General features: G+C 41.3%; 1 protein-coding gene across 4 annotated transcripts; it reads right to left on the bottom strand.

Annotated features, from left to right (window-relative positions):
• Nucleotides 1-23,505, bottom strand: TLR3 (toll like receptor 3). 4 transcript variants are annotated; one of them, XM_075066423.1, is made up of 5 exons: nucleotides 23,283-23,505; nucleotides 17,991-18,439; nucleotides 7,499-7,690; nucleotides 3,403-5,231; nucleotides 1-2,725 (listed from the first exon to the last, which is right to left on the bottom strand). In XM_075066423.1, the coding sequence occupies exons 2-5, from the start codon at nucleotides 18,429-18,431 to the stop codon at nucleotides 2,497-2,499; spliced, it is 2,691 nt and encodes an 896-aa protein (XP_074922524.1). In that variant the 5' UTR covers nucleotides 18,432-18,439; nucleotides 23,283-23,505; the 3' UTR covers nucleotides 1-2,496. The 4 variants fall into 4 exon arrangements, with proteins under 4 accessions (XP_074922524.1, XP_032655078.1, XP_032655079.1 ...); XM_032799187.2 differs by lacking the exon at nucleotides 23,283-23,505 and adding an exon at nucleotides 22,465-22,733; XM_032799188.2 differs by lacking the exon at nucleotides 23,283-23,505 and adding an exon at nucleotides 22,623-22,687.
• Between the last annotated feature and the right edge of the window lie 4,377 nt (nucleotides 23,506-27,882).

The following is a 27,882-nucleotide window of genomic DNA, read 5'->3' as shown; positions in this document are numbered from 1 at the left end:
TTGTGAAACACCCGTGTCTTTATTTATATAAGGTTCTCTCACCACTATCTATATACAAATCTTGCAGGATTAATCCCCTCTGTTACAGACAGATGGGCCGACCCACCTGCTCAATGGTTCCCCCCCCCCCACCTTCTGGCTCCCTCACAACCTTTATAGCTCTTGGCTTGTCAGGCCAGCAGGTGTTGCCAATCCTCAGGCTAGCATCAGGCCTTTTCCATCAGCCCCAATCTTTTCCCCCTGATTGGAGCTGACTGGGAAGGGGCTAATTAGGTGCTTCTGCACCAGCACCCTGCTACATAAGTCAACACATTTCAACCAGAGTCCATTTCTTAGTTCAGGGTTCCTCAAAGGTTCCCCCCTCCCCCCTAACAATCATCAAATTTCAATAGAAAGATTGTGATGTGGACCACCTCCTCTATCATTGGCTATCATACAAGCCACCTCCTTTGCTAGTCATAGCCCCATAGTTTCCCTGTCACAAACAAAGAAATTACACACTTAAATAGGAATGTATTTTTAGCTGCTATTTGATGGAAGCTGGCAGCCGGAGAAGGGGAGCTGACTGATGCTGTCATTCACACTACGATTTATGTGCATGTAAAATGTCATGCAAATCAGGATGCTCTGGTTTTCTTTCATTGGATATAATTGACAAGAATTTTCCTATGTTTAAGTAACAGATTTTTAGGTAAAGTGGCAACCTCTTAAAGAGACATTGCATTTTGAATAGTATATGGTTATGTCTGTACAAAAACACAAAGGCCCAATTTAGTGCACAGCACAACTAGCAGGCTGAATATCAGAGAAAGCCATGGAGACCAAGGCAGAAAGAATCCTCCCCACATGGCTAGGAAGCTGGACTCCTAGCACCACAGAAGGTTTATACTCCTTGCATAGACTTCCATGGTCTAGGCACCCAACACAGCAGAACCATACCAATTTCTCAGTTTATGGGGGACTTCATTATGGGAGAGGGAAGATTTGTCCCTAAAAGTGTTTAGAAGTTTTAGGGGCTGATTCTTCACTGCCTTGCAGTTTGTATAGTCATTTATACCTCTGTCAAATGAGTGTGAAACTTCACCAAATCAGAATAGTAGCCTGGTACAAGGGAGTGGGGAATCAGGGCCTCACTGTTTGATACTGTCAGAGCAATAGCCTGGTTCCTCCATCAAATTCTGTCCTACAGATAGCTGTGAGTGCACTCTAGTCAAGTCACTGGTAAGACTCTCATTTTCCCTTTGACCATTAATTGTACTGTTTACAGAACACATGGTACCAGTATGCCATTCTTATTTAAACACCGTTCTCCAAGTCATTTTAAGTGGAAAAACCAAAAGGTAGGACTAAAAATAAAAAAAAATACATAATATCTAAGAGACACTACAAATACATGCTATACAATAGAACCATCCATACTGCATACATGATACAAAAGATTAAAACAAATCACATTTCATTTCTTTGATCCATATCCGCTCCCACTGAATTGAAGCAAGATTAGACACTGTGGATGATGGCAATAGCAAAATGCCACTCACTTCAGGGGAGCCAGGATGTCCCCTCTTCTCTAATATTATTTGTTTTATATACAAAAAGTTCTGTGTAATCATAATATTTCAGGACTTAGAACTATATGCACTATACTTGTGGCAATTAGGTCCCAATTCTGTGATGTATTGAACTTAATGGGAGTTGAGGGTGCTTAGAACTTTGCAAGGTAAGGTTCTTATACCCAGAAAATGTATTTTGGATAATAGCTATCTGCTACGGAAGCAATATTTATCAGACTGCATCTTCCATTTGAAAAAAAATTAAGGGACTAGAAATATCAATTTACTGTTCTTGAATTTATAGAATACTAAAACATTTCCTTTAGGGATGCCCTAAATTCAAGCTATTTCAGAGGGAAGGTATCTAGATAGAAGACTATTAGAATTAGGAAGCAGGAGAGAAATTCTGGATCCTCACACATTGTTTAAAATTCACCTTAAGCCAGAAGACCTGCACACTGCCCTCTCCAACACTGAAGGAATTAACAAATGAGGTCTACATGTCCAGGTACATACTCCCACTCTAGCATTCATTAGTTTGTATATCTGTATCACATTTCCTCCTTCTTATTCATTTCCTCTCTAAAGTAAACAGTCCTAGTCTTTTCAGCACCCCTTCATGTGGAAATTTACCATGCCGCTACTCATTCTCACCACCCCTTTCTTCACTCTATTTCTGCTCTATTTTAAATAAGCTGATTCTTTAAGATCACAGTTTGAAAGAGTTGTCGGTCCTATTTTTTGTGACCATCATGACCATTTTATGAACTGAGAATACAGGTGAAACAACATAAAGGATAAGAACAATTACCAACTAAAAGCACATAATAGGAAAAATAGAGGAGTTGCTGTGGATTGGTTTAATTTTTCCCCATGAGAACGGTTATCCTTTAGTCAGTCTGAAATGAAGTGTCCTAACAGTTCAATATTATACTTTAGAAATTCAGTGTATGTTGCTGCTAGATTTAAGTGCCATTTTTAATTGCTGATGAAATGCATTGATACGTTCTTTCTGAGCTGGCCAATCCAAGATGCAGCGAGATTTGAACATTCCTCTTCTCAAGCAAAGTGCATGATTCAGTTTGTAATCTGGAATGTCATGAAGAAAGATCAGTATGATGGAATCCCGACTTTGCTCAATAGCTTGCTGGACAGCATGGTACACCTTGAACCTTAAGCAAAAAAATAAGGCAATTAAAAACTGGTGTCTTGAAAGTATAAGCTATATAACTACACAGAGCTTATGAATGATTTAATCAGCTGACTTATGTAGGGATGAGTGACATCAAATAATTTTCTGTGATAGCCCCACAAAGGTCAGTGCCAAATCAGGGCTTTAACTTGTATATGGTTTTTAACATTTAATCTTTATGATAATATTGGTATTACGTAAATAAATCACTCATTTTTTAATTTAACTAAAAAATAATAATTTGCCCTCCAAGAAATTAACGGTCTCAATTTTAGGCTCACTTAGTATACAGTCTTCTTTCTGTCAGGCACCCAAACTGGCAGTGGTAAGACCCTGGCTCAAAAAATGATCTTTGTATGTTAACAACCTCACCAATCACTGTGTTGTCTCAAACATCTATTTTCAGGGAAGATCATCTGAAGGGAAATGATGGTTTGATTGACTAGACAAGGAGGTAGATTATGAGCCAAATTCTGCTTTCAGTTACACTGGGATACATCTGGAGAATCTCCATTAAATGTCAGACAGTTACACTCATGTCACAAAGTGTAATTTGCCCTGGACTTTCTGTTTTGAAGAAAGTAGACCACTGTCTTAGAGATGACTGCATTAAAGATCTGCTGGACAAGTGTTATTCACACACATGCACATACTCACTTTTTGCACCAGGGATCTTTTAAGAGATGTTCAGTGACAACAAAGATAATCTTCCGACTTCTTTTTATACTATTAATAGTGGCTTCAAATTCAGATATGCCTGCTTCAAAGTCTCGTTCCTCTAAACAAAACCTAATTTGAGACTGATCATTTTCTTCCAGAGGAATGAAGTTCTTGGACACCCAATTACTGTCCCTTCTTGCATGAATAACATAGGCATCATAATCAAATTCTTCCTGTTGCCTGTCTATTTCTGTAAAACCAAGTACTCGATTTACTGACACATTCCAGTAAAATACTATCCTCCAGCCTTCAAAATGGATAAGAATAACAATAAAGATGAGGAGCATTATCACAGTGGTGCTTATTATATACAGTAATTTAAAAGGGGCACTATCTTTGCAGGGTGAAATGTCAAAATGCATCACCAGAGTACTATGATACTTAGGTGGGGTGTTGCAAAGGTAATGGGTATCTAATCCAGGTATGTTTGTTTGGGTCACATTAAGCCAATCAACAAACCAGGAGATACTTTCACAGGTGCAGTCAAATGGATTGGAATCCATCTCTAGTTCTTTCAGATTCTTGAAAGCTGTCCCAAACACTTTTTCTTCAACAGATGTTATAAGATTTTTCTGAAGGATCAATGAATTCAGAGATATCTGGTCATCAAACAAAGATGCTGGAAGCAAGTTCAAATTATTTGATCCTAAATCCAGGCTTCTTAATTGAAATAAGCCTTTGAAAACTTGTACTGGTATCTCATCCAAGCCATTAGACTTCAAAGTAAGTATATGCAGGTTAAGAAGATCTTTTAAAAAAAGGACAGGCCCACCTGGATTGGCATGTTTCCAAAGTCGAGCCAAATTATTATGTTGCAAATCCAGAATTTCAAGTTTGTGAAGTCCATCAAACAAATCATCTTTTACATTAGCTAGATTATTGTTGCTGATATCCAGGATGGTTAGATTCCGTAGAGGGTGAAAAGGTGAAGGGGAGAGATCCAGATTGGTACAAGCTACCTTCCGTAGCATCAATTTTTTAAGGCTAGGAACAAAAGCAAATGATTCGCTTGTCAAAGTCAGCCATTTGTTGTAGGAAAGGTAGATATTCTCAATATTTTGCAGACCTTTAAACTCATGACCTGTAAGCACCTGGTTTATTTCATTGAGTCCCAAATCAAGAATTTTTAGGTGTCCCAACCAAGAAAATGCTCCACTTTCTATTTTTGTGATTCTACATTTTGTAAGATTAAGAAACTGCAGAGTAGAATTAGCAAGTGATGAAAATGTTTTATTAGTTATTATTTGTAAGCCATTTGTCCAGTTACATAGACTCAAATATTTCAGATTGTCTAAGCCGGTGAACATATTAGGAGTAATTTCTTGAAAATTATTACTATCTATAAGAAGATACTCTAAATGGCTTAGCCAACGAAAGGAGAAATCATCAATTTTTCTGACACGTGACCTTCTCAGATTCAAATATTTGACACTGGACAATCCATACAATGAATGAGAAGATAAGTGAGAAATCCTATTATCCTCTAGGTGTAAATTCTCTAAGTTTGAAAGCCAGGTAAAAGAGTCATTTTTTATCACGCTCAAATAATTTTTGGAAAGGTTTAAAACTGTGATGTTTGTTGTTTGCAGTCCGTGGAAGGTTGACTTGTAAATACAAGAAAGCTGGACCTGGCTCAGTGACAGATTCTGAATTCTTGTGCCTGATAATTCCAAGCAAAGTTTCTCTGTGAGATTTTCGCCAAGCTTAACGTTGTTCAGCACAAGGCCATACAGATTTCCAATTGCATGTAAACAGCCTGTGTGAAACTAGAAGTGAAGAAAATTAACAATTTTCACATTAAAAGAAAAGAAAATCACCTAAGAAAGTTGTTCCATAAAGCCAAAACCTGGGAAGTTCTTCAAATCACAACCATAGACCAAGAACACAATTTAAATTAACTCATAGATTTTCACTAAATTCCACAGGACCTAACCAAACTTTGTTTTAAAATGTGTTATATTTCTATAGTAATGGTCCAAAACACTGTATAATAGCCTTGAAAATTAATATTTTGCATCAGTAATGAAAAAAACCTACTTTACTTTTACAGTAGATACATGAGAATGATTTGAAATTCTATGTCTAATTCTGATTTAACTCTGAATCTTTAGAGGTAACTTGGAAATATATATAACAAATCTCTCTGCCATGTATTTCCTGTGAGGTTTCATTTACTGATCTATTGTCAAGAAGTGTCAAAATGGCACCAAATGAAAGAGAACATGGACTACTTTGGCAAAAAAAAGAGGGGGGGGGGGGGAAGGGTATTTAGGCCTACAACAGTCAAGATGAACTCAGTCTCTTTTTTGTGGGCACAATATGCACTCATGAAACTAGAGCCCATACATTTGTTTCCACAAAATGAATGGCAGGTACAAATCAGAATATTTGCCCCTCTTCTTGATTCATTATCAAAACTGATGAATGATAGGCACAAGTACTCATTTGTGCCAGTACATGAGCCAGAAAAAACACAGTTTGACTTTCAGAGCTGACAGGGAGGTTGAAGGGAGAGAGACAACAACAAAACCAAACCAATGCCAATTTACTTGTGAAATGAGTACACTTATCCTGAAAGTCAGGGAGAGAAATTTTGAATTCAACAATGCCATTTTTGCAATCACTTTTCAGAGCAGAACCATATTTTAATGCTACATTGATTGGAGTGTGCATGTGTAGTACATAAAACAGCATGCAGGCAGTAAACTTGGACAGAGGACATCCACTTTTTAATCTATTTGTATGTTTTTCCATGTGCTCATTTCCATAGTATCTGAGCACTCTGCATACATGAATGAATTTAGCTTAACACCATCTATGTGAGCAAGGTAAAGGTTAAGAAATGAAGGGACAGACCAATAAACTAGTTTGTCCAAGATACCAGAGGACTGTTCATGGCAGAACTAGAAATAAAACCCAGATGTTGGCAATTCTTGTACAATGCACTGATAACCAGAGTCATTGGAACTTCAGTTAAAAGAGTCAGAGAGGTGATGTGATGCTAGGGAAGATGCCAAGGAGGGGAAAGAAATATGCAGGAGAGAGAAGAAAGGAAGACAAGAAACAGAAAAACAAAAATGGGCAATGGCACACAGGTAAGAAGCCAGGAATGAGAGTGACAGTGAACAAAGGAAGGGCAATGGGGAAGAGAATACATGCAAAGGAGAAAGAGGGAAAGGAAAATTGATGCTTCTTTTCAAGAAAAAACTAGAGAGAAACATGAAAAAAAGACAATATTGTGGGAAAAAAGAAGTTAGTACATTTATTTTTTGTTTTTGTAGTATTTTGCTGCATTTCCCTCGCCGACATCTCTAAGTCTGGGGGTGGGGGAAAGAGATGAAATGGCTATTTTGAGCAATCATAGTACATTAATGTTGCTGTTCTCTAGCTACCACCATTGAATGTATTTTCTTAGGATATATCTACACTACATTTTAAAATCCACAGTAGCAAGTTTCAGAGGCCTAGTCTATAGACTCAAGCTTACAGGCCTTGACCTATGGCACTAAAAACAGCAGTGCAGAAGCTGTGGCTTAGACTGGAGCTCAGCTCTGAAGCCCTCCCCAACCCAACCTTCAGAGTCTGAACCCTTTGTCCACACGTAGCTGTTTTTAGCACAAGTCTACAGACTTGGGCTCCGAGACTCACCGCCACAGGTTTTAAAATGCAGCGTAGATGTACTTTTGGTTATTAATTGTGACAAGATCCTGCTCCCATTTATTTCAGTGGAAGCTAGGTCATGCCCTTTACTACTAGTTAAGACTGAGTGATGACAATATCCCAAATCCCAAATGCTAAAATAAAAGGAAATGAGTAGTTAAGTGCATCAGAAATCTTACTTCACCTACATAATAAACCAACTCACAATATCAAGAATAAAGTAATGTGTATTTTATTACAACAGAACAATATTACCCGACCAAAATGAATACTATTCTTTTAGCAGTCATTGCAAAATAGAAAAATTATGGTCAGATCTTCAGCTGGTGTAAATGATTTATACCAGCTGAGGATGTGGTCTTGTATTTCTTACCTCTTTCAGTGGGTTTGATGATAAGTCAAGCCTATTTAAGGAAGTGTTGCTAAGAAAATCTAGTTCTTCCTTTTTTAACTCAGTGATTTTATTCTCTGACAGCACAAGCTCACGAAGGCTCTCCAACTGTTGGTGGGTTCCTAATTTTGTCGAAAGCAAACGATTATGAGATACATCCAGTATGTTCAAATTCTGGGGGTGGAAAAAACAGATGAAAATACATTAAGAAGTTAGATACCTTTGGAATTATTTTAGCCATTCTGAGGTTAAAAATTGGTCACATTATCACAATTAGAAGAGCAATAGAACAAAAATTGTAACAGGGAGAAACACATACATGGGAAGGCAATAGTCTATCTACATCAGATGTCACCCATTATAGGAATCTTTTAAGCTAGATGACCAACATGGCTGCAGGCTGCCAACCTCCAGTTTCCTGCAGGAGAAAGCCCCCTGACATCACACATAGTGAGCTACCTCCAGCCCCAACCACTGGATGATCTTGATCTGCCATGACATGGTAAAAAGCAAGCTCCTTATTTAAGACTCCTCCTCCTGCAAAGGCCTAAAGGACACCAAACAGTTAGCCCAGGACTTGAATTCTATTCTCTTCACTCCCTCTGAGTGGCCTTAATCCTTTTACTTAGTAAACATTATTTAGTTGCATTTCAACATTCCGATGAGATAAGTAAGTATCTACATTTTACAGAGCAGTTACCTGGAACACAGAGTTTAAGGGGGTTGCTCAGACTTGCCTAACGCAGCCAACCAACGAGAGAAAAGTGTTTAGAACCTACCCATTTGCCCAGTTCTCTTTTGTTCTAAGGCCCTTTTATGCAGCTCCCAGATTGATGCTGAGCTGGTGAAATAGCCCTATGTTCACTCTTATCACAGACCCCCCATGCTATAGTAAGGTGACGTTATGCAGCCAAGTCAGAACAGCAGGAACTAGCACAAAGGAGGCTTAGAACAATTTTGGCATTCCTCACTCTCTCCTGCAGGGCCAGCCCACAACATTTTGTCACCTGAGGTGGGGAGCTCAAATGACGTCTCCATTCCCCCTCACTTGGGCCAAAACTTTGAAAGGTCTCAATTCTGCCTTCTTCCTGTTCTACTCTTCTCATGGTACTGCTCTGCTACCTACCCCAATAAAGGAGATCTAACAACTTAAAATGCCTCATTCAAAAATGTTAAGTAACACTTAACTTTCAAACGCTTGAACAGCAAATGTAACTTTTATTGTCTGCATAGTAAACACCAGCATTTTTTTCTGTTTGAATAATCAAAGTGGTGTTTTCTGTGTCTTCTTGGTTGCAAAGATTTGAACTGCTTCCCGCTGAAGGTTCACAGTCTGGGCCAGCTCATGCTCTATTGAGATGATTGCAAGGCCAACCAGCCTCTCCTGTGTCATTGTGGAGCGTAGATATGTTTTTATTAACTTCAGCTTGGAGAAGCTGCGTTCTCCCCTGGCAACTGTTACAGGAATTGTTAGAAGTATGCGCAGAGCAACAAAAGCATTTGGAAAGAGGGTGGTCATCTTATTTGTGCACATATATTCCAGAACAAGCCTTTGGAGTTAATCCTTTGAAATGTATCTTGAAAGGGCTTTCAGTTCATCACCTAAATCACTCACATCAATATTGCGCATGTCATCATGTGTCATCACTGTCTCTAGTGCCCTGCATTGCTGGTGTAGGTCTTCTTCAGGTATAGTGAGGAGTTTTGGAATATCGTACAACATCCCAAATACACTGCTGTGTTCCTTGAGCTGAACGAAATGTGCTTCAACTGACTGTATTGCACAATCTAGCACCTGGTTAAAGAATTTAACTTTGAATTGTTGTTTGGGGTTTCTTATGGGATTATCCTGAGCCTCGTAATCAAAATGTCTTCTTCAGTGACTCTTATATTCTTGAATGGGTGGGAAAATAGCTTCAGTGTGAAGTTCCTCTGCCAACTTCTGTGCACTCTTCAGAATGTTTTGAAATCCCTCATCTGACCGGTAAGACTGTAGGTATGACTTTGCTTCATTGTTGTTGTTCCATTGCTCCAGATATATCAAGGTCAACACCTTGGAGTCTCTTTGTTGCAAACTGTTGTTTGTAAGCAAAAAACATTATGCAGCATTCCGGGTTTTTGAGTACATAAGCCATGGCCTCTTCGCTTTGTCACCATTGAGGATTTCATGCCAGTAACGTGTTGGATGGAAACTTCTGTTTTCATTGTCTTTGGGGAACATGAAGTTTTCCATTTGCTACAGCCTATGCAGTACAAGGAAGTCTCTCAGGCTACTGCTCAACTGGGTCCACAGTCCTGGATCATCTAGACTTAAGGAACTAAACTCAGAAGCAGCTGTTTCTTGCACCTCCACCACACTCTTTCTGATCTACACTTTTCTTCAGGAATGTGCATGGTTACATCCATTTGAGATGGAGATATGGATGCTGCAGTAGCTGCCAGATCACCTGCACACTAACTGGAAGATCAGGCATCTCCTCATCACTCACATCCTCACTGAGGCCAGAAGGCTCACTGTGAACATTTGTGTCTATGCATCTCAGGAAAGCTCCTTCCTGTTTAGATAGAAAAGCTTCCTTTGCTTGCTTTCTTTTTCTGAATGCTGCCCCAGAGGGGCGTTTTCTTCTTTCACGCATGACTGCTGTTCTATGCCAGCTATAGTGGCTCTCAACACTCAGTTGAAGGGGACAAATAAGCAGGCGGGTAGCAGGGCCTGAGTGAGGGAAGATATCAGCGTCTTAAGGGCCTAACCGGCTCCTACTACTTCAGTTGACTGCCTGTTCTCCTCAAGTGGGTTCAGGGAAGCAGCAGGAAACAAGAAGCTCCCTGAGAAGCTAGTGTTAATCAGTCCAGGCTCCTCGGGTTGCTAGAGAGGTACATAAGAAGCTCCTCCTCCTCTTTTTCCCTGAAGCTCCTGCTGCTTTCTGTTATTCCCCTCTCACCTTTTCTTTTGCCTGCCTATTATGCCTCTTGTGCCCTCCTTCCTCCAGCACAGCACTCCACCATCTCTGTGCATCTAGAGCACAGAGAATGCATGTGCACCAGCAGCAGACACAATTTTCTACATGCTGGGTCCTAATGGCGCTCCCCCCAAGTCTGGCACCTGAGGCGGCCACCTCAGTTTGCCTCATGGTAAGGCCAGCCTTGCTCCCCTGTGCTGCGTCAAACAAATGAAATGGAGAATAAAGTCTTTTGTTTTCTACACAGTAGGCCATAGCTTATAAAAACTATCTGATTTAGTTGGGGATTAGGTCCTGCTTTGAGCAAGAGGCTGGACCAGATGACCTCCTGAGGTCGCTTCCAACCCTGATATTCTAGGATTCTATAAGAACAGCCATACTGGGTCAGACCAAAGATCCATCCAGCCCAGTATTCCGTCTCCTGACAGTGGCCAATGCCAGGTGTCCCAAAGGCAATGAACAGAACAGGTAATAATCAAGTGATCCATCCCCTGTCGCCCATTCCCAGCTTCTGGCAAACAGAGGCTAGGGACACTATCCTGGCTACTAACCATTGATGGATCTATCCTCCATGAACTTATCTAGTTCTTTTTTGAACCCTAGTATAGTCTTGGCCTTCACAACGTTCCTCTGGCAAGAGTTCCACAAGTTGATTGTGCATTGTGTGAAGAATACTTCTCTTTGTTTTTTTTAACCTGCTGCCTATTAATTTCATTTGGTGACCCCTAGTTCTTGTGTTACAAGAGGAGTAAATAACACTTCCTTATTTACCTTCTCCATACCAGTCATGATTTATAGACTTCTATCATATTTCTCTTAGTCGTCTCTTTTCAAGCGAAAAGTCTCAGTCTTATTAATCTCTCCTCATATGGCAGCTGTTCCATACCCCTAATCATTTGTTGCCTTTTGTCTAACTTTCCTATTCCTTACAATCCAATATATATCTTTTTTGAGATGGGGCAACCACACTGCATGCAGTATTCAGATGTGGGCATACCACGGATTTATAGAGAGGCAATATGATATTTTATTCTTATTACAATCTGTTTTTAATGATTCCCAACATCTGTTCGCTTTTTGACTGCTGCTGCACATTGAGTGGATGTTTTCAGAGAACTATCTACAGTGATTCCAAGATCTCTTTCTTGAGTGATAACAGCTAATTTAGACACCATCATTTTATATGTATAGTTGAGATTATGTTTTCCAATATGCATTACTTTGCATTTATCAACATTGAATTTCATCTGCCATTTGTTGCCCAGTCACCCAGTTTTGAGAGACCATTTTGTAGCTCTTTGCAGTCTTGATAACTGTCTTGAGTAATTTTGTATCATCTGCAAATTTTACCACCTCACGTTTACCCCTTTTCCAGATGATTTATGAATATGTTGAAAGGACAAGGCTCAGTGCGGACACCAACTATTTACCTCTCTCCATTCTGAAAACTATCCATTTATTCCTACCCTTTGTTTCCTATATTTTAATCAGTTACCAATCCATGAGAGAACCTTCCCTCTTATCCCATGACAGCTTACTTTGCTTAAGAGCCTTTGGTGAGGGACTTTGTCAAAGGCTTTCTGAAAATTTAAGTATACTATATCCACTGGATCCTCCATTTCTACATGCTTGTTGACCTACTCAAGAATTCTAGTAGATTGGTGAGGCATGATTTCCCTTTACATGTTGACTCTTCCCCAACAAGTTATGTTCATCTATGTGTCTGACAGTTTTGCTCATTACTATAGTTTCAACCAGTTTGCCCATTATTGACGTCAGGCTTACAGGCCTGTAATTGTTGGGATCACCTCTGAAGCCCTTTTAAAAATTGGCATCACATCAGCTATCCTCCAGTCATTTGCTACAGAAGTGGATTTTGATGATAGGTTACAGCCTACAGTTAGTAGTTCTGCACTTTCACATTTGAGTTCCTTCAGAACTCTTGGGTGAATACCATCTGGTCCTGGTGACTTATTACTGTTTAGTTTATCAATTTGTTCCAAAACCTCCTCTAATGACACCTCAATCTGGGACAGTTCCTCAGATTTGTCACCTAAAAAGAATGGTTCAGGTTTGAGAATCTCTCTCACATCCTCAGCCATGAAGACCGATGTAAAGAATTAATTTAGTTTTTTCCACAATGGCCTTAACATCCTTGAGTGCTCCTTTAGCATCTTGATCGTACAGTGGCCCCACTGGTTGTTTAGTAGGCTTCCTGCTTCTGATGTACTCAAAAAGTAATAGCAAAATTTTTTTTGTCTTTAGCTATCTGTTCTTCAAATTCTCTTTTGGCCTTCTAATTATATTTTTACATTTCATTTGCCAGAGTTTATGCTCCTTTCTATTTTCCTCACTAGGATTTAGCTTCCCACTTTTAAAGATGCCTTTTTGCCTCTCACTGCTTCTTCTACTTTGTTGTTTAGCCACGGTGGCACTTTTTTGATTTTCTTACTATGTTTTTTTCATTTGGGGTATACATTTAAGTTGAGCCTCTATTATGGTGTCTTTAAAAAGTTTCCATGCAGCTTGCAGGGGTTTCATTTTTGGCACTGTACCTTTTAATTTCTGTTTAGCCAATATCCTCATTTTTTATAAGTCTCTCTTTCTGAAATTAAATGCTTCAGTGTTGGGTTGCTGTGTTGTTTTGCCCACCATAAGGATGTTAAATTTAATTATATTATGGTCACAATTACCAAGTGGTCCAGCTGTATTCACCTCTTGGACTGGATCCTGTGCCCCACTTAGGACTAAATCAAGAATTGCCTCTCGTCTTGTGGGTTCCAGGACTAGCTGCTCCAAGAATCAGTCATTTAACGTGTCAAGAAACTTTATCTCTGCATTGTGTCCTGAGGTGACATGTAGCCAGACAATATGGGGATAATTGAAATCCTTCATTATTATTACTGAGTTTTTAAATTTTAATAGCCTCTCTAATCTTCCTCATTATTTCACAGTCACTATCACCATCCCGGTCAGGTGGTCGGTAATATATCCCTACTGCTATATTCTTATTATTAGAGCATAGACTTACTATCCATAGAGATTCTATGGTACAGTTTGATTCATTTAAGAATTTTACTTCATTTGATTCACACTTTTTTTCACATATAGAGCCCTTCCCCCACCAGCACAACCTGTTCTGTCCTTCCAATATATTTTGTGGTCAAGTATTACTGTGTCCTACTGACCATCTTAATTCCACCAAGTTTCTGTGATGCCTGTTATATCAAGATCCTCATTTAATATGAGACACTCTAGTTCACCCACCTTATTATTTAGACTTCTAACATTTGTATACAAGCACTTTAAAAACTTGTCACTTTTTAACTGTCTGCCATTACATGATGTAATTGAATGGGACTTTTCTTCATTTGACTGTTTCTCATCAAATCCTACCTGCATTTTATCTTCTCCCATCCTCTCCTCCTTACTAGGATATAGAGTATCTCCATTAGTAGATCCTCCTCTAAGTATATCGCTGTCCAAACCATGTACTGCTCTGCACCTGTCGGCTTTCCCCTAGCCCTTATTTTAAAATCTGCCCTACAATCTTTGTAATTTTAAATGCCAGCAATCTGGTTCCATTTTGGTTTAGGTGGAGCCCATCCTTCCTATATAGGATCCCCCTTTCCCAAAAGTTTCCTCAGTTCCTAATAAATCTAAACCCCTCCCTCTTACCTACAACATTGTCTCATCCATGCATTGAGACCCTGCAGTTCTGCCTGTCTAAGTGGCCCTGCGCGCAGAACTGGAAGCATTTCAGGGAATGCTACCATCAAGGTTCTGGACTTCTATCTCTTACGTAGCAGCCTAAATTTGGCCTCCAGAACCTCTCTCCTTTCCTTCTCTATGTTGTTGGTACTACATGTACCATGACCACGAGTTCCTTCCCAGCACTACACATAAGTCTGTCTAGATGCCTTGAGAGATCCGCAACCTTCGCACCAGGCAGGCAAGTCACCATGCGGTTCTCCCGGTCATCTCAAACCCAGTTATCTATGTTTCTAATGATTGAATCCCCCAAAACTATTACTTGTCTCTTCCTATTAACTGGAGTTCCCTGCCATGGAGAGGTATCTTCAGTGTGTGAGACTACCACAACATCATCTGAAACGAGGGTCCCAACTATGGGATCATTACCCTCTGCTCCAGTTAGATATTCTCCTTCCCTGAGACTTTCATCCTTCTCCGCAGCACAGAGGCTGTCAGACTAGGGGGTGGGACCGTTCTACTGTGTCCCAGAAAGTCTTGTCTCTATACCTCTCTGTCTCCCTTAGCTCTTCCAGTTCAGTCACTCTGGTCTCCAAAGCTTATATATGGTCTCCTTGCACCAAATGCACACTTACACCACCTGCCCACAGGGCAGGTAATCATACATGCTGCATTGGGTACAATAAACTGGACAGCCCCCAGACTTGTGCCTCTAATATCTTTTTACTCCTGCAGCTAGTTTCTTTGTTGTTGTTTTGTTATTATCAGGGGGTTCTTGGCTTTAAGTTTAAAGAACGTTAAGCATATCTAGCCCCCCAGTTCACACTTCCTCCTCTAAAAACTCCCTCGTGAAACTCCGTTAGCTGCTCCTGGTCACTGGCTCCTCTGGACGCTTGGGAGCAGGCTTTTTAAAGTCCTGGTCTTCCTGAGTAGCCCCGCCCCATGGTTAAGGGTTGATGGGTGCTAAAGTGCTTAGGAATCAAAGCCTCGTTAAGAAGCTCTCAGCTTTGCCTAGCAGGCCGCTAGGCTCATCACACACACACACGGTCAGTACACAGTCCCCCAAACAGACAGACACATGGAATAGTTAAGTCAAGCAGCAAGTACACTACATGCACAAACACACACGCTACAGACAACAAACTTACCCAAACCGTAATCACTCATCCTTCACCTGGAGGACTCCCTCGCAAAACTCTCCTTATTGTGTCACTTAGCCCACATGTAAAATGTAGCTAATAATTATTACTCCCTTTTGCTATGTCCTTTGAGATTACAAATGAAGTATTACCACAGTCCTATTTTTATAAGTGGTCAAACAGAGAGACAAAGTAAACTGGGAAGCACTATATGTTAGTACATTAAACATTGGTCTTCACAGTTAGACTTGAATTCTAATAACTTGTATCTTTGGGCAAGCTTGTTAATATTTTTGAGGCTCTATTTCCTCAAATAAAAAATGAGAATTATAATACTATTTTACCAGCCTCACAGTATTAGCTAAGGCTAGACCACGGGTTGGCAACCTGCAGCACGTGTGCCAAAGACGGCACACGAGCCAATTTTTAATGGCACGCTGCTGCTTGCTGCCTGCCAGGGTCCCGGCCCCACTCAGCCCCTCCACCCACTACTCTCTCCTGCAGGGGCAGAAGGCAGAAGCTTGGTCTTGCCAGCAGCCAAGCTCCCCCATCCCCTGCTTCTTCCCCCAGTGTGATGCTTTCCTGCCCCTTCCCCTCCCACTCCCATTCCCTCTCCCTGCTGCCGATCAGCTGATCGCCCTTGCAAGGGGGAAGGGGAGGAGGAGCAGAGTCACAGCATGCTCGCTGCTCTGCGGAGGAGGCAGAGAAGAGGTGGGGATGGACCCTGGGGAAAGGGGTAGAATTGGAGCATATCCCCTCCAGCCCACTGCCCTGAGCACCCCAGTCCTCTGCCCTGACACCCCCCACACACACCCAGCCCTCTGCCCTGACCCATGCACCCCTCCCACACCTCCAGCCCTCTTCTCTGACCCCTGCACTCCCCACACACATTCCCACCCCCACCCTGAGCACCCAACGGGAGCTCCTGCACTCCCCCCCCACACACACATTCCCACTTGCATCCCCAGTCTGGGGTCCCAGCTGTTGGCCCCGCTCAGCCTGCTGCCAGCCCGGGGTCCTGGCTGCCGGCCTCTTGCCAGCTGAGGTCCCGCAGGCCATGCTCAGACCACCGTCGAACTAGGTGAATGGAACCCCAGGCCGGCAGCGGGCTGAGTGGGCCGGCAGCATAAGATCAGCATTTTAATTCAATTTTAAATTAAGCTTCTTAAACATTTTGAAAACCTTGTTTACTTTACATACAACAATAGTTTAGTTATATAATATAGACTTGTAGAGAGACCTTCTAAAAAACATTAAAATGTATGACCGGCATGCGAAACCTTAAGTTAAAGTGAATAAGCAAAGACTCGGCACACCACTTCTGAAAGGTTGCCAACCCCTGGGCTAGAGTGCTTATCTAAATAATCATATATCCCCACACTCTGGGGTAATCACCAAGTAGCATGGGGGAATGCCAGGAGCACAGCCACAGCAATTCTGTGTTCTGGTGATTCTCCAACTGCTAGAAGAGAGCTTAGCTGGTCAGGGTAACCACAACACTCACTTGAGCTGCTGAAGATCGGTTTACTGATAAATAAACTATGGCTACTTTGACAACCGCTCAAGGCAGAAGAATGCTGACAAATTCTAAGCAGATGAAAATGTTGGCTAGCAGCTACAAATTCATATAGGCCTCAAAAGCTCATACAGGCCTGAAAAAGGAAAGAATGTACCTCTCAGCTTGATAAAGAAAGTCACAAATGTGTGTGCTTGGAATATGAAAAGTTGACACACAAAACATACTACTGTCTAGACTTGGCCAAAAAGGAGAAAAACTTGCAGTAAATTTAGGAGATTTTAAGTCATTCTACATTTTGCTGTTTTTCCTATCTGATTTTTCGTTTTCCTCAGGTTGTATTATCTTCTCTTATTTCCACAGGGGCTGAGAGGGAATGATATGGAACCTCAAACTCTGTATCCACCTCACCCACCTCTCCAGAGCTACCCACTTGCCACTCTTCCCCTGTCACAGACCATGGACCCTGTATACAGAGAGGCCTCAGAAGAGGAAGAAGGGGATAGAGGGAAGGACCCCACAGAGGTGGCAGAGACCCCATTCTGCTCTAATCCAGTGGGCCTTGTCTGGAACATTCTTTGGGAAAATAAAAGGGCTAAAGAAGTTAATAGTAACAATAGGTTGCTTCTTCTCCAGAGAATGAAGAAGAGTATATTTAGGCTTAGAAGGTATAGCTATTTATAGGTAAATGTCGATAAACATCAATTTCACTGTACACACAGTGAAATAGTTCCATCAATTATAATAAAAATGTACAGATACACAAAGTAAGAATAATGCTGCTCGAGTTTGATTTAAGATTATTTACCTTGTATATTTTGACATATGATGTTAACAACTTGTGTTTTAACAGTTATAAAGTTTAAATTTTTTGAATATCAACATCTACTGCCATTAAATAATTGTCTGGCCTCACCCATAATTTCCCATAGCTGTGAACATTCAAACTGATAAAAATAATAAAACACTTAAAAATAAACATCAGTATTAGTTGACAAAAATATAAAAATTAAAAATTGGATTTTAAGCGTATTGGACCTTCCCAGATGAGGGACCATGACCTGCTCTGGAGATGCACTGGATTCTAATTCAGTAATTGCTTTTCATTTTCTAAAAGGGAAGAGAAGAAATATTTTTATATATCTTACCTTCAGGTTTTTGAAAGGATTGCTTTTGATCTCTATTATGTTGTACCCTAAATTGAGCTCAGTCAGGCTGGAACAGGAAGCAAAAACACTGTCAGTGAGCTCATGCAACTGATTATGTTGCAGCTTCAAAACTTTCAGTAGGGGCAAAGTTTGGCACAGTTCTGGCTGAAGTTTAGAGAGGGTGTTGGATCCTGCATCCAAGTAAATAAGCTGGCTGTACTTAGTTAAATTTGCAGGTGGTAGTTTATTTAGCTGGTTATGAGAAATGTCCAACGCTGTTATATTAATTGGGAGATCTGAAGGAATTTGTTTCAGCTTTAGATGACTGCAGTCAGCCACTTGATTTCTGATCTTACATTGGTTCTCAGCTGTTACACAAAGCAAGGAGAAACTGAACAGGCTGTAAGACAAGCAGGCCCAGCTGGGAAGGGGATCTCTCATTGTTCTATCTACAAAAGAAAAATGAACACATACAGTACCAGTTATAATCATTTTGATAAAGTATGTACATAAACATTTACTGTAAAGTAAGACAGACTTATAATCAAGTACTCTCACCTATGCTATGTACACTACAACACAATTTGATAATTTTAAATTATCTAAAACATTTAATCCACCTCTCCCATACAGTAGCACTACCTTGTTGAAAAAATTAAATTCAATCACATTCCAAAAAATTAGGTTTTGTTTAAACTTTGTTTTTGTTGTTTAAAGTCTGACTGGAAATGTGTGAACTTTTTTATTTCAATGAAAACGGGGTGTGTTTTTTTTTTAAACACTTATTTAAACTTGGCCCAAAATTAAAATTTTGTAAAATCAAGGTGTCAGAGTGGTACCATCCCTAAAGAAGGAAGAAGCCAGTGTGCCAGTGATTCACCAGCTGCCTCCTAAGTGAAGCTTAAGAGAGGGCACCTAGGTCCTAGAAATAGGAGGTCCTTGAAAGGTCTGTCAGGACAGGTGAGAGTTGCTAGGGTCTGTGAAGGAAGCTTTAGGTAGCTCCTGAAGGTAGGTAAGTAACAAGAGGGGTGAATTCCCAAGCCAAAGACCCAGGACTGGAGAGGGTTGAAGGCCAGAGGGACTTGCTTGTGACTTCTAAGCCAGAAGGTGAAAGGCCAGGGAACAGCAGAGGGTCTTACTGGTGTCTCCATGCCTGGGCAGCTGGGCCCAGATGACCAATGAGAAGGTTAGGGGAAGTGAGGGATGCTACCTTAGTGAGGATGAACTCCCAGCAGAGAGGCTCTGGGGATTCCTCCAAAGAATAGTAGGGTTTAACTTTAGCTAGAAGGGCTAGGGTGACTGTTGTGGTAAAAGGACAGGAGATGACTGAAGAAGAGCCCCTGTGTGGTATGTGTTATGGGGATGGACTACTAGAGCCTATAGGATTTTACTAACTATATCACTGGGTGTGAGAAATGGACTGCTTGGGGCTTTTGCTATAGATTATTTCATTTAGGTTTTAGTAAATTGTCCCCTGCCTGCCCCTGGAGGGGATTAGTGAATCAGAGAAACTTGTGTGGTGTACTAGGGTCTCTGATGGACGAATGCTGAAGTAGGGGTGCCTGTTCTGCTGCAACCTGATGCTGGAGGATGCTTCAGAAGAGGTCACCTTGTCACAGGGGGATTTTTAATAAAACCTAACACCAATTGAAATGTTCCAACACTTTAAATATCACTCTTAAAACAGCTGTTTTTACAAACAAAAAATAAACACTTCTTTGTAGTCTTTGAAACCTCAATCTTAAGAATCCAGTAGTGAAACTGACTAAATTCTCTCTTTCCAAGTTGAGAGAAATATAAAAAGCAAGTCAGTGATGGGTATATTGGATTTTTAACATTTTTCCATTTCCAATATTCTAATGTATTAGTAAGATTTATTTACACTTAGTCTTTTAAACTAAGAATGTTTCTTTAAACATCCCCTTTTGGAACCCAAACATTGCAGCATTGTCCTAACTGCATCAGGATTGGAAAAAGATGCTACTAAGAAACAGATAAATGAAAGTGAAACTAAATAGTCAAAACCTAAGTTAAGAGCACCAGAAAGGGCAAATAAAATGCAGAAGTGGTAACTTTTATCTTTAAATAAAATTCATCTGACTAACCAGTGATGTTACTAGTGATAGAGATAAGAACATTTGTGATCTTGCAAGTATATCAGACCAAATCATGCAATTAGGTAGACCCATGTATCCACAATGATTTTAGGTCCAGATTCAGTAAGGTGCTTAAGCACCTGCCTCACTTTAAACACAAGTAGTCCCATTGGTTTGATTGCTCATGCACTTAGTTACCATGTGCTTGTGTGCCATACTGATTAGGGATTGATTAAAATACATAATGCTTTGTAGAATCAGGGGCTAAATAAAGTCACAGATAGACCTCAGGGCAGAATTTTGTCCATTTAAACACTTTCCAATTTAGAGTGTTTCCAATGCTTTATTAGGATAGGTATTCTGAAGTCATATCTTTTTGATTCTTGTTCTCAATACAACAGAACATTCTTTTTTTAAAAGTCTTTTTGAAAGACTACCAATAAATGGTCAGTTTCTATAGAATATTCAGTTAGTTCATTTGAAGAGATACTATATTAAAAATAAATTTGTTTAAACATGTTAGACAAAGTTGTAGTGGGTTTGTTTGTTTGTTTTTTATAATACAAATAAGTCTTTCAAAAAGGTTTCAGAGTAGCAGCCATGTTAATCTGTATTCGCAAAAAGAACAAGAGTATTTGTGGCACTTTAGAAACTATCAAATTTGTTAGTCTCTAAGGTGCCACAAGTACTCCTGTTCTTTCAAAAAGCAAATTAAGTTACAGGTACAGCTTCTATACCTATGTTCTGCTGCCAAATTGTTTTACAATAATATTTTAAATCTTTCTCTCTCTTGTTGCTCCATGAAAGCTCTGATTTTCTTGAAGTTAAACAAGAATAAGCTCTCATAGATCTTATTACAGGCCTAATTCAATGGAATACTTCTGTGTTTACACTGCTATAAAGGAGAACTTGACCCATTATGACCATTGGTTCAATTAACGTATTGATACATTGTATGAACCATTAACAGATTTTTGCATTGAGTTTTTAAATTCTTCCATTGCCCATATTCCCACCATGTGATATAGCTAAATATTATATATTGTTGGATTATGGACTAATTTAAAATCTACCATAAGTAGACCACACACCTACAGTCCTACTCCTTTAAACAGATATGGTGGGGGACCCTTGAACCCAAGCACAGCTCCATTAAATTGAGTGGGACTTCATGTAATTGCAAGGATCTGACCACAAAGATCCTACTGCAGAATCTGAGCCTGTGTTTGCTGCCAGCCTAACAGAAGTACCATTCTGCTAAGCGCAACACAACTTCTGTTGAATGTGCTATTTCTGCTTTCCTCTGCCCATGTTACATTGTATTTGTTTTTTTTAATTTTTTCATCAGATCTATTATGTAAGAATATATGGTCCCATGTGACAAGAATACATTCTGTATACACACACTGCAGAACACAGCAATCCAGTTGGAATCAAGCCCTTACTTGTGCAAAACAGTCCTTTGATGTCGCTAGCACAGCTCCCTGACTACAGGATTCCGCTTGTACATTTCACAATACCACAAGAAAATGATGATCCTCTTCCTAATAAGACTACAATACAACTCTAAAGATTGCTGTAAGCCCTGTGGAGCACATCCTTATTGCTGTACGTAACCTTTGCTCATGGATGTATCCCCATTATGTAAGGTTACTCTTATAATAAGGGTCTGATCTTGCAAACCCTAACTTCCTCTCCTTTTAAAAATATAGGGTGAAATCCTGGCTCCACTGAAAGCATTGGCAAACTCCCCTGGACTTCAAGAGGATCAGGATTTTAACAAAGCAAACCTCACCAAAATCACCTAACATCCACTCAGTCTGCTCTAGGGCCCAATCCTGCATGGTCATGAGCACCATCTGGAAGGTAGTGAACATTCTCAACTTCCAGTGACATTTAGAACTAAGGATGCTTAGTGCTTCCCAAGCAGCAATTCACATCTTATAGGATTGGCCCCACTGTCTTAAAGATCCCTTGAAACATGATACAGGAGGAAAGTGCATATGCTCTGGGTGTTTACTGCTATAACAAATATGATTTTTTTTAAAGAATAGGTTGAGAGTAGTTTCTCAATTTATTATATTATCTCACAGACTCTTTGGAGATTTGAAAATTTACATTATTTGTATGAAAAATTGAATTATTAGCCATTAACTCTGTGGAGTCAGAGAGAAAAATCAGCATAACACCTGGTGCTAACAAATATAGCGTTTTAAGATTAAAAACTGCATTGCTTATGCATATCCTCATCCGGATTTTTAAGTCTGTAATTGCTGCACACTTGTCAACATTTTATTGCTAACTTCTGTTTATTGAGAACCCACTCTAGTTTTTCCTTCATTTAATGTTGTTAAAAATAGGATTTTTTTTCCACTCACCAGACTCCAGCAGACAATGTCTGCTTTAGGATATAAAGTTCCTCCTTTTTTGGTTTCCCTTCTTTTTTTCTGCTGGCTTGTTCTTAGGAAAGGGGACTTCACCACGATAAACCTTCTAACTAAAATCTGTGTCATACAGTAAAAGCTGAAGAAAGTACCAAAAGGAGAAGCTACACTGTCCTATTTGTAGCTATATAGAATGCTCTCCCTCTTCCCACTTCTCTGATCCTTCATTGTTTGCTTTTAAGAAACTCTTCCTGTTTCAGTGCATCTTGCAAGGTCATTCCATTTAAAGAGACAGCAGCCTCCGTAAGCCTTAATGTTATCCTGGATTCATTTCCAACAACTACTCCAAGACATTAAGCTTATTACTCTTTTCAACCTGCAGTAGTTTCCAATCCCCATTATCTTTCCAAGGTATTTCAAAATTGCCTGGTTTCTTAATCCTTTCTTTTTGCCCTGTTCTCCCTCTCCTTTTGCTCAGTTCTGCTTAATTTTCACATCTTTCCATTAAGAGTGTGTCTGCACTGCACCAGAAAAATGTATACCCTTATTCTGGCAATGTGCAGTTCAGCTAGTGCTGAGTGCTATGCAGACAAGGCACTACCCTGGTCACAACAAGTTTTCATGATAAAACAATAAAAATGCCAGCACCCAGATCACACTAGTGCTTACATGATTGCTAGCACTGGTGCAGCTCCATTGGTGCTGGAATACTAGTTTGCATATTTCCAGTGTAGACAATGCCTTAAGGGGCAGCAGAACAATGTATCCAGCTTCTAAACCTGAACCATGTTAAAAATAAAAGTTGTACTCACATTAAATTTCCAGCTTGATCCCTCAGTTCAGTGAAATAGAAAAGCAATAATTACATCCCCACACTTTAGCCATTTACAAACTTTCTTTCTGCGCCATTCAATGTGTGGTGAAGGCCTGGAGGAATCTAACTTTCTTGGAGCCCACAGAATATAACAGTGGCAAGGACAGCAGAAAGAATGTGAACAAGTACAAGCACTTTCCCTCCCTTCCCCCACACACTGCGCAGCACCTTGGCTGTGCTGCCAACTAATTAGAGAGCAGAAGGAACTCCTCTAGCGAGCATGAACTGCACCCTTTCCTTATGCCCTTTGATTTCTTTCTACCATTACCACATAAGCAAACACAGAGCAGCCTATGGAACAACAGAGCTTTGCCTCAGACAGTTCTTTTCTATGGTAAAATAAACAGAACTGCCAAGTCTCATCCATAGGGAGGGATACTCCCTCATTTTCCTTTCATTGTAACACAGTTTCTGGGATTCTGTGCTTCAGCTGCAAACAGTTGCCATCTCTACTTCCAGCTATGGGAGAAACCAACAAATCAGAACAAGCTGATAAATATACTTGAATATGCCTCAATCACTGGACTACAGATTCATTCTTACACTCTTACATGCTCTTGCTTTCTCTGCTGCTGGTCCAATGACAGTTATATTTATCCTCAAAGGGTTAGAGAGCGAGTGAGAATGACTCTGTAATCCAGTGGGGTTAGGGCTAGGGTTGCCAACTTTCTACTCACACAAAACCGAGCACACTTGCCCTGTCCCATTCCCTGCTCCTTCTCCAGAGCCCTGCCTCCTGCTCACTCCATTCCTCACCCTCACTCTCTTGCTCATTTTCACCAGGCTGGCTCAGGGGGCTGCGATGTGGGAGGAAGGGCTCTGGCTGGGGCCAGAAATGAAGAGTTCAGAATGCAGGAGGGGGCTACAGGCTGAAGCAGTGGGTTGGGATGTAAGAGGGGGTGAGGGCTCTGGCTGGGGGTGCAGGTTCTGGGGTGGTGCCAAGGATGAGGGGTTTGGAGTGCAGGAAGAGGCTGGGGGTGGAGATGAGGTGTTCAGAGTATGAGGGGGTCTGGGCTGAGGCAGCGGGTTGGGGTGTGGGTGGATATATGGACTCTGAGCTGGGGGTACAGGTTGCAGGGTAGGGCCAGAAATGAGGGGTTCAAGGTGCAGGAGGGGGCTCTGGGCGGGGGGTTGGAGGGGCAGGGGGTGTGAGGGCTCTGGCTGAGGATTCTGGAGTGGGGCTAGGGATGAGAAGTTTGGGGTGTAGGAGGGTGCTCTGGGCTGGGAGTAAGGGATTTGGAGGGCACGAAGGGGATAAGGGCTGGGCGGGGGAGTGAGGGCTCTGACTGGGGATGTGGGCTCTGGGGTGGGGATGAAGGGTTTGGGGTACAGGAGGGTGCTCTGAGCTGGGATCAAGGGGGTTGGAGGGCAGGAAAGGGATGAGAGCAGGGGGTTGGGGGTCAGGATCTGGGCAGTGCTTGCCTCAAGCTGTTCCCAGAAGCAGTGACATGTCCCCCCTCTGGTGCCTACGTGGAGGCGTTGCCAGACAACTCTGTATGCTGTCCCATCTGCAGGCACCACCCCCGCAGCTCCCATTGGCTGGGAACCATGGTCAATGGGAGTTGTGGGGGTGGCATGCAGAGTCCCCTGGCTACCCCTATGTGTAGGAGCCAGAATGGGGACATGCCAGCTGCTTCCTGGGAGCCATGTGTCACAGAGACTAGCAGGGAGCCTGCCAACCCTGCTATGCGGCACTGCAGTGCTGACTGGAGCTGCCAGGATCCCTTTTCAGCCGGGTGCTCCAGTTGAAAACCGGACATCTGGTCACCCTAGTAAGGGCACAAGTGGGAGACCTGGGATCCAGTCTCCCTGATCCAGTGACTCTTTTATTAGTTATTCACCATGCAACAACATCAACATCAGAGACTGAGGGAGCCATGCATTAGAATGCTCCCTGGCTCAGTGGTTAGAGCACTCTCCTGTTCAGATCCTTTCTCCCATTCTGACAGAGTGGAGGGAACTGAATCAGGGTCCTTCCCTATCTTAGATGATTGCTCTGATCACTGGGCTAAAAGTATAAGTTGAGTGGCAGCACTTTCTCCTCCTTCTATGTGGAGTACCTAACTGGATCCCACAACAAATGATTTAATCTGACTTCAGGTGTCTGGCTTCTACTCATGGATGGCTATGCAGAGCTACATACCTAACCACAGCCCAGTCTTGGGCACCTGTCTCATCTGCATCTCCCTTGGGCTAATTTAGGCAGCTCCCCACCTATTCTGCTGGCTTTTTTGGATTATGTTCTTAGATGCCTATCGCTCCGCATTTATTGGCTAGGAGTCTAGGTGCCTAACTGGGCTTTGTGGATCCTATAGTTGTTTCTGTGATTTTCTAGGTGCCTAACAGTTAGGTGCTGTGATGCTCAGCATTGCAATGCCTAAGTCCCTTTGTGGATTCCATCTGAAGTATCCAACCGGTAATCAGAGACTAAATGAAGCTGGCCTATTTTGTCCCTGTTAGGTCTTGTGCCAGCTGAATTCCAACAATGATGCCTTAGACATTTGCTAATTGTTCATGTTCAAAGCTGAAAATATCTGCTGCCAAATGCAAGTTTAAGACTGTGCAACGCTCTCAATCTATAAACATCTTTCAATTCCTTCTCCTGACCAAAATAGCAGAGGCTCAAAATAGGGAAGTTTGTCTTAGTACAACTACAACAAAATCATATTGATTTTAGTATTAAATAAAGATGAGCCCACTCAAGTCAGAGCCCTTCTGTTACACTCAAAGCGTTCTAGACTGGGTCCCTACTTACAAGATATAAAGGGCCTAATTTTTCACCTGGGGTCCAGTGCCTAATCCGACAAAAATGCATATGAAAACATCTCTGTGCATGCAACATGGTATTTGCATATGAAAATTGAATAGTTCCATGCACAGAGATAGTTAAGTGCTCAGTTAGCCAAAATGTGCTCTTATGCATGCCAATACTGGGGTTTGAAATCACAACCATTGCACCCATGGCTCAAAATTTTCCCCAATGGGTAACAGAAAGAGAAAGTTAAAAAGCTAAATATATGTGGCTTGACTAAGCAAAGACAAATGGGGAAAATGCTAATTGTCTAACAGAGACCTATAACAGTTGTAGATACAGTGTTGCCAGCTCTTGTAATATTATTGAGAGTCTTTCATTATTGGTGTTTTCTTAAAGCCCTAGCTCCTAGGGTCATTTTATTTAGTGAGAATCACAGTATTCTTTTTTTAAGCATTTTTTCAGTCCTTGTGATTGTAGAGAAAGGCTTGGAAATGTATACCAAAAAGGCTCAAAAAACAGAAGTAAAAAGGATCTCAATTTTTTTTAAGGTCTCTCGATTTTTAAACCAATCTCATGATTCTGGGGGGCCTGGCTCATTTTTGAAAGCTTGGAGTTAGCAATACCAAAATACCAAGGAAGGAGAAGAGTTATTTAGTGTGGTTGAAACTCTGACAGAAGTTGTGATAAATTAAGAAAGGGAAAACTTTGTTCCCCAGCCTAATAGATCTCACTGAAACTATCTCCCGAGGAAAGGGATAGACGAAGCCTCATCATGTGGGATATTTAAAATGAGACTAGAGAAGGGAGAGGGATAGTTCAGTGGTTTGAGCATTGGCCTGCTAAATGCAGGCTTGTGAGTTCAATCCTTGAGGGGGCCACTTAGAGAGCTAGCACAAAATATCAGTACTTGGTCCTGCCTAGTGAAGGCAGGGGGCTGGACTTGATGACCTTTCAAGGTCCCTTCCAGTTCTAGGAGATGGGTATATCATATATATATAAAAAAAACACTGGCAAATGTACTGCAAGGGACAGTCATGCATTTAGAGTCAGATAGACTAGATGACAGAAAGGTCTTTAGCTTTTGATATGCATCCTTGTATGTACATACCCCACATAGAGTAAACTGGAGACAGAGAGCAGTTAGTGCACCTGGAGGGTGGGCCAGCCCTATCTGAACATGAAGCCCACTGTGGGAGGAGCTGAGCATAAAGGGACAGACCCAGGAAAGGGGAAGCTTGGGTGTCTCTGCTCTCTGCAGATGGTCTGATAGCAATCAAGTGAATTGAGAAAAAGCCAGAGGAGGGGAGTTAGCTCTTGTGGTGGGTCTCAAAATAAGGGCAAGATTCTGGGAAGGCAGTCTGAGGATGCTGATGTTCATCCAAGGCTGCCCAGGGGGAGGGCAAGTGGGGCAATTTGCCCCAGACCCCGGGCCCCACAGGGGCCCTCACAAGAATATAGTATTCTACAGTATTGCGACATTTTTTTATGGAAGGAGCCCCCAAAATTGCTTTGCCCAAGGCCCCCTGAATCCTCTGGGTGGCCCTGTGTTCAACTAAGGAGCAGAGTACTTGGGAAGGGTTAAAGTTCAAACCTGGGGAGAGCAGAAGTTATTTACATTTACACTTTTGGTTGGGGACTTATTGGAGAACTCTAAAGGAAATCCTTTAAGTTGTAGCCCTGAAGGAAGGGTGAAGGCTGAGACCTTATGAAGTTTGACAGGAGTGTTGCTACATAGTGAGCCTGGAAAGGGGGCTGTTGGGAAGGTGGACAAATGGCTGAGGTA

This window comes from Chelonoidis abingdonii, chromosome 5 (genome assembly GCF_003597395.2).
Source record: "Chelonoidis abingdonii isolate Lonesome George chromosome 5, CheloAbing_2.0, whole genome shotgun sequence".
Taxonomy (NCBI): Eukaryota; Metazoa; Chordata; order Testudines; family Testudinidae; genus Chelonoidis; species Chelonoidis abingdonii.
This window is presented reverse-complemented; position numbering and strand designations above follow the sequence as displayed.

What these genes read in the sequence shown, in the direction of transcription:
- TLR3 (XM_075066423.1), bottom strand. Translation starts at nt 18,431, where the DNA reads ATGAGAGATCCCCTTCCCAGCTGGGCCTGCTTGTCTTACAGCCTGTTC. An exon ending in CATCAAACCCACTGAAAGAG is followed by an intron (nt 5,232 to 7,498) that starts GTAAGAAATACA and finishes CTTCACTTCTAG; the next exon opens with TTTCACACAGGCTGTTTACA. An exon ending in AAAGATCCCTGGTGCAAAAA is followed by an intron (nt 2,726 to 3,402) that starts GTGAGTATGTGC and finishes TTTTTGCTTAAG; the next exon opens with GTTCAAGGTGTACCATGCTG.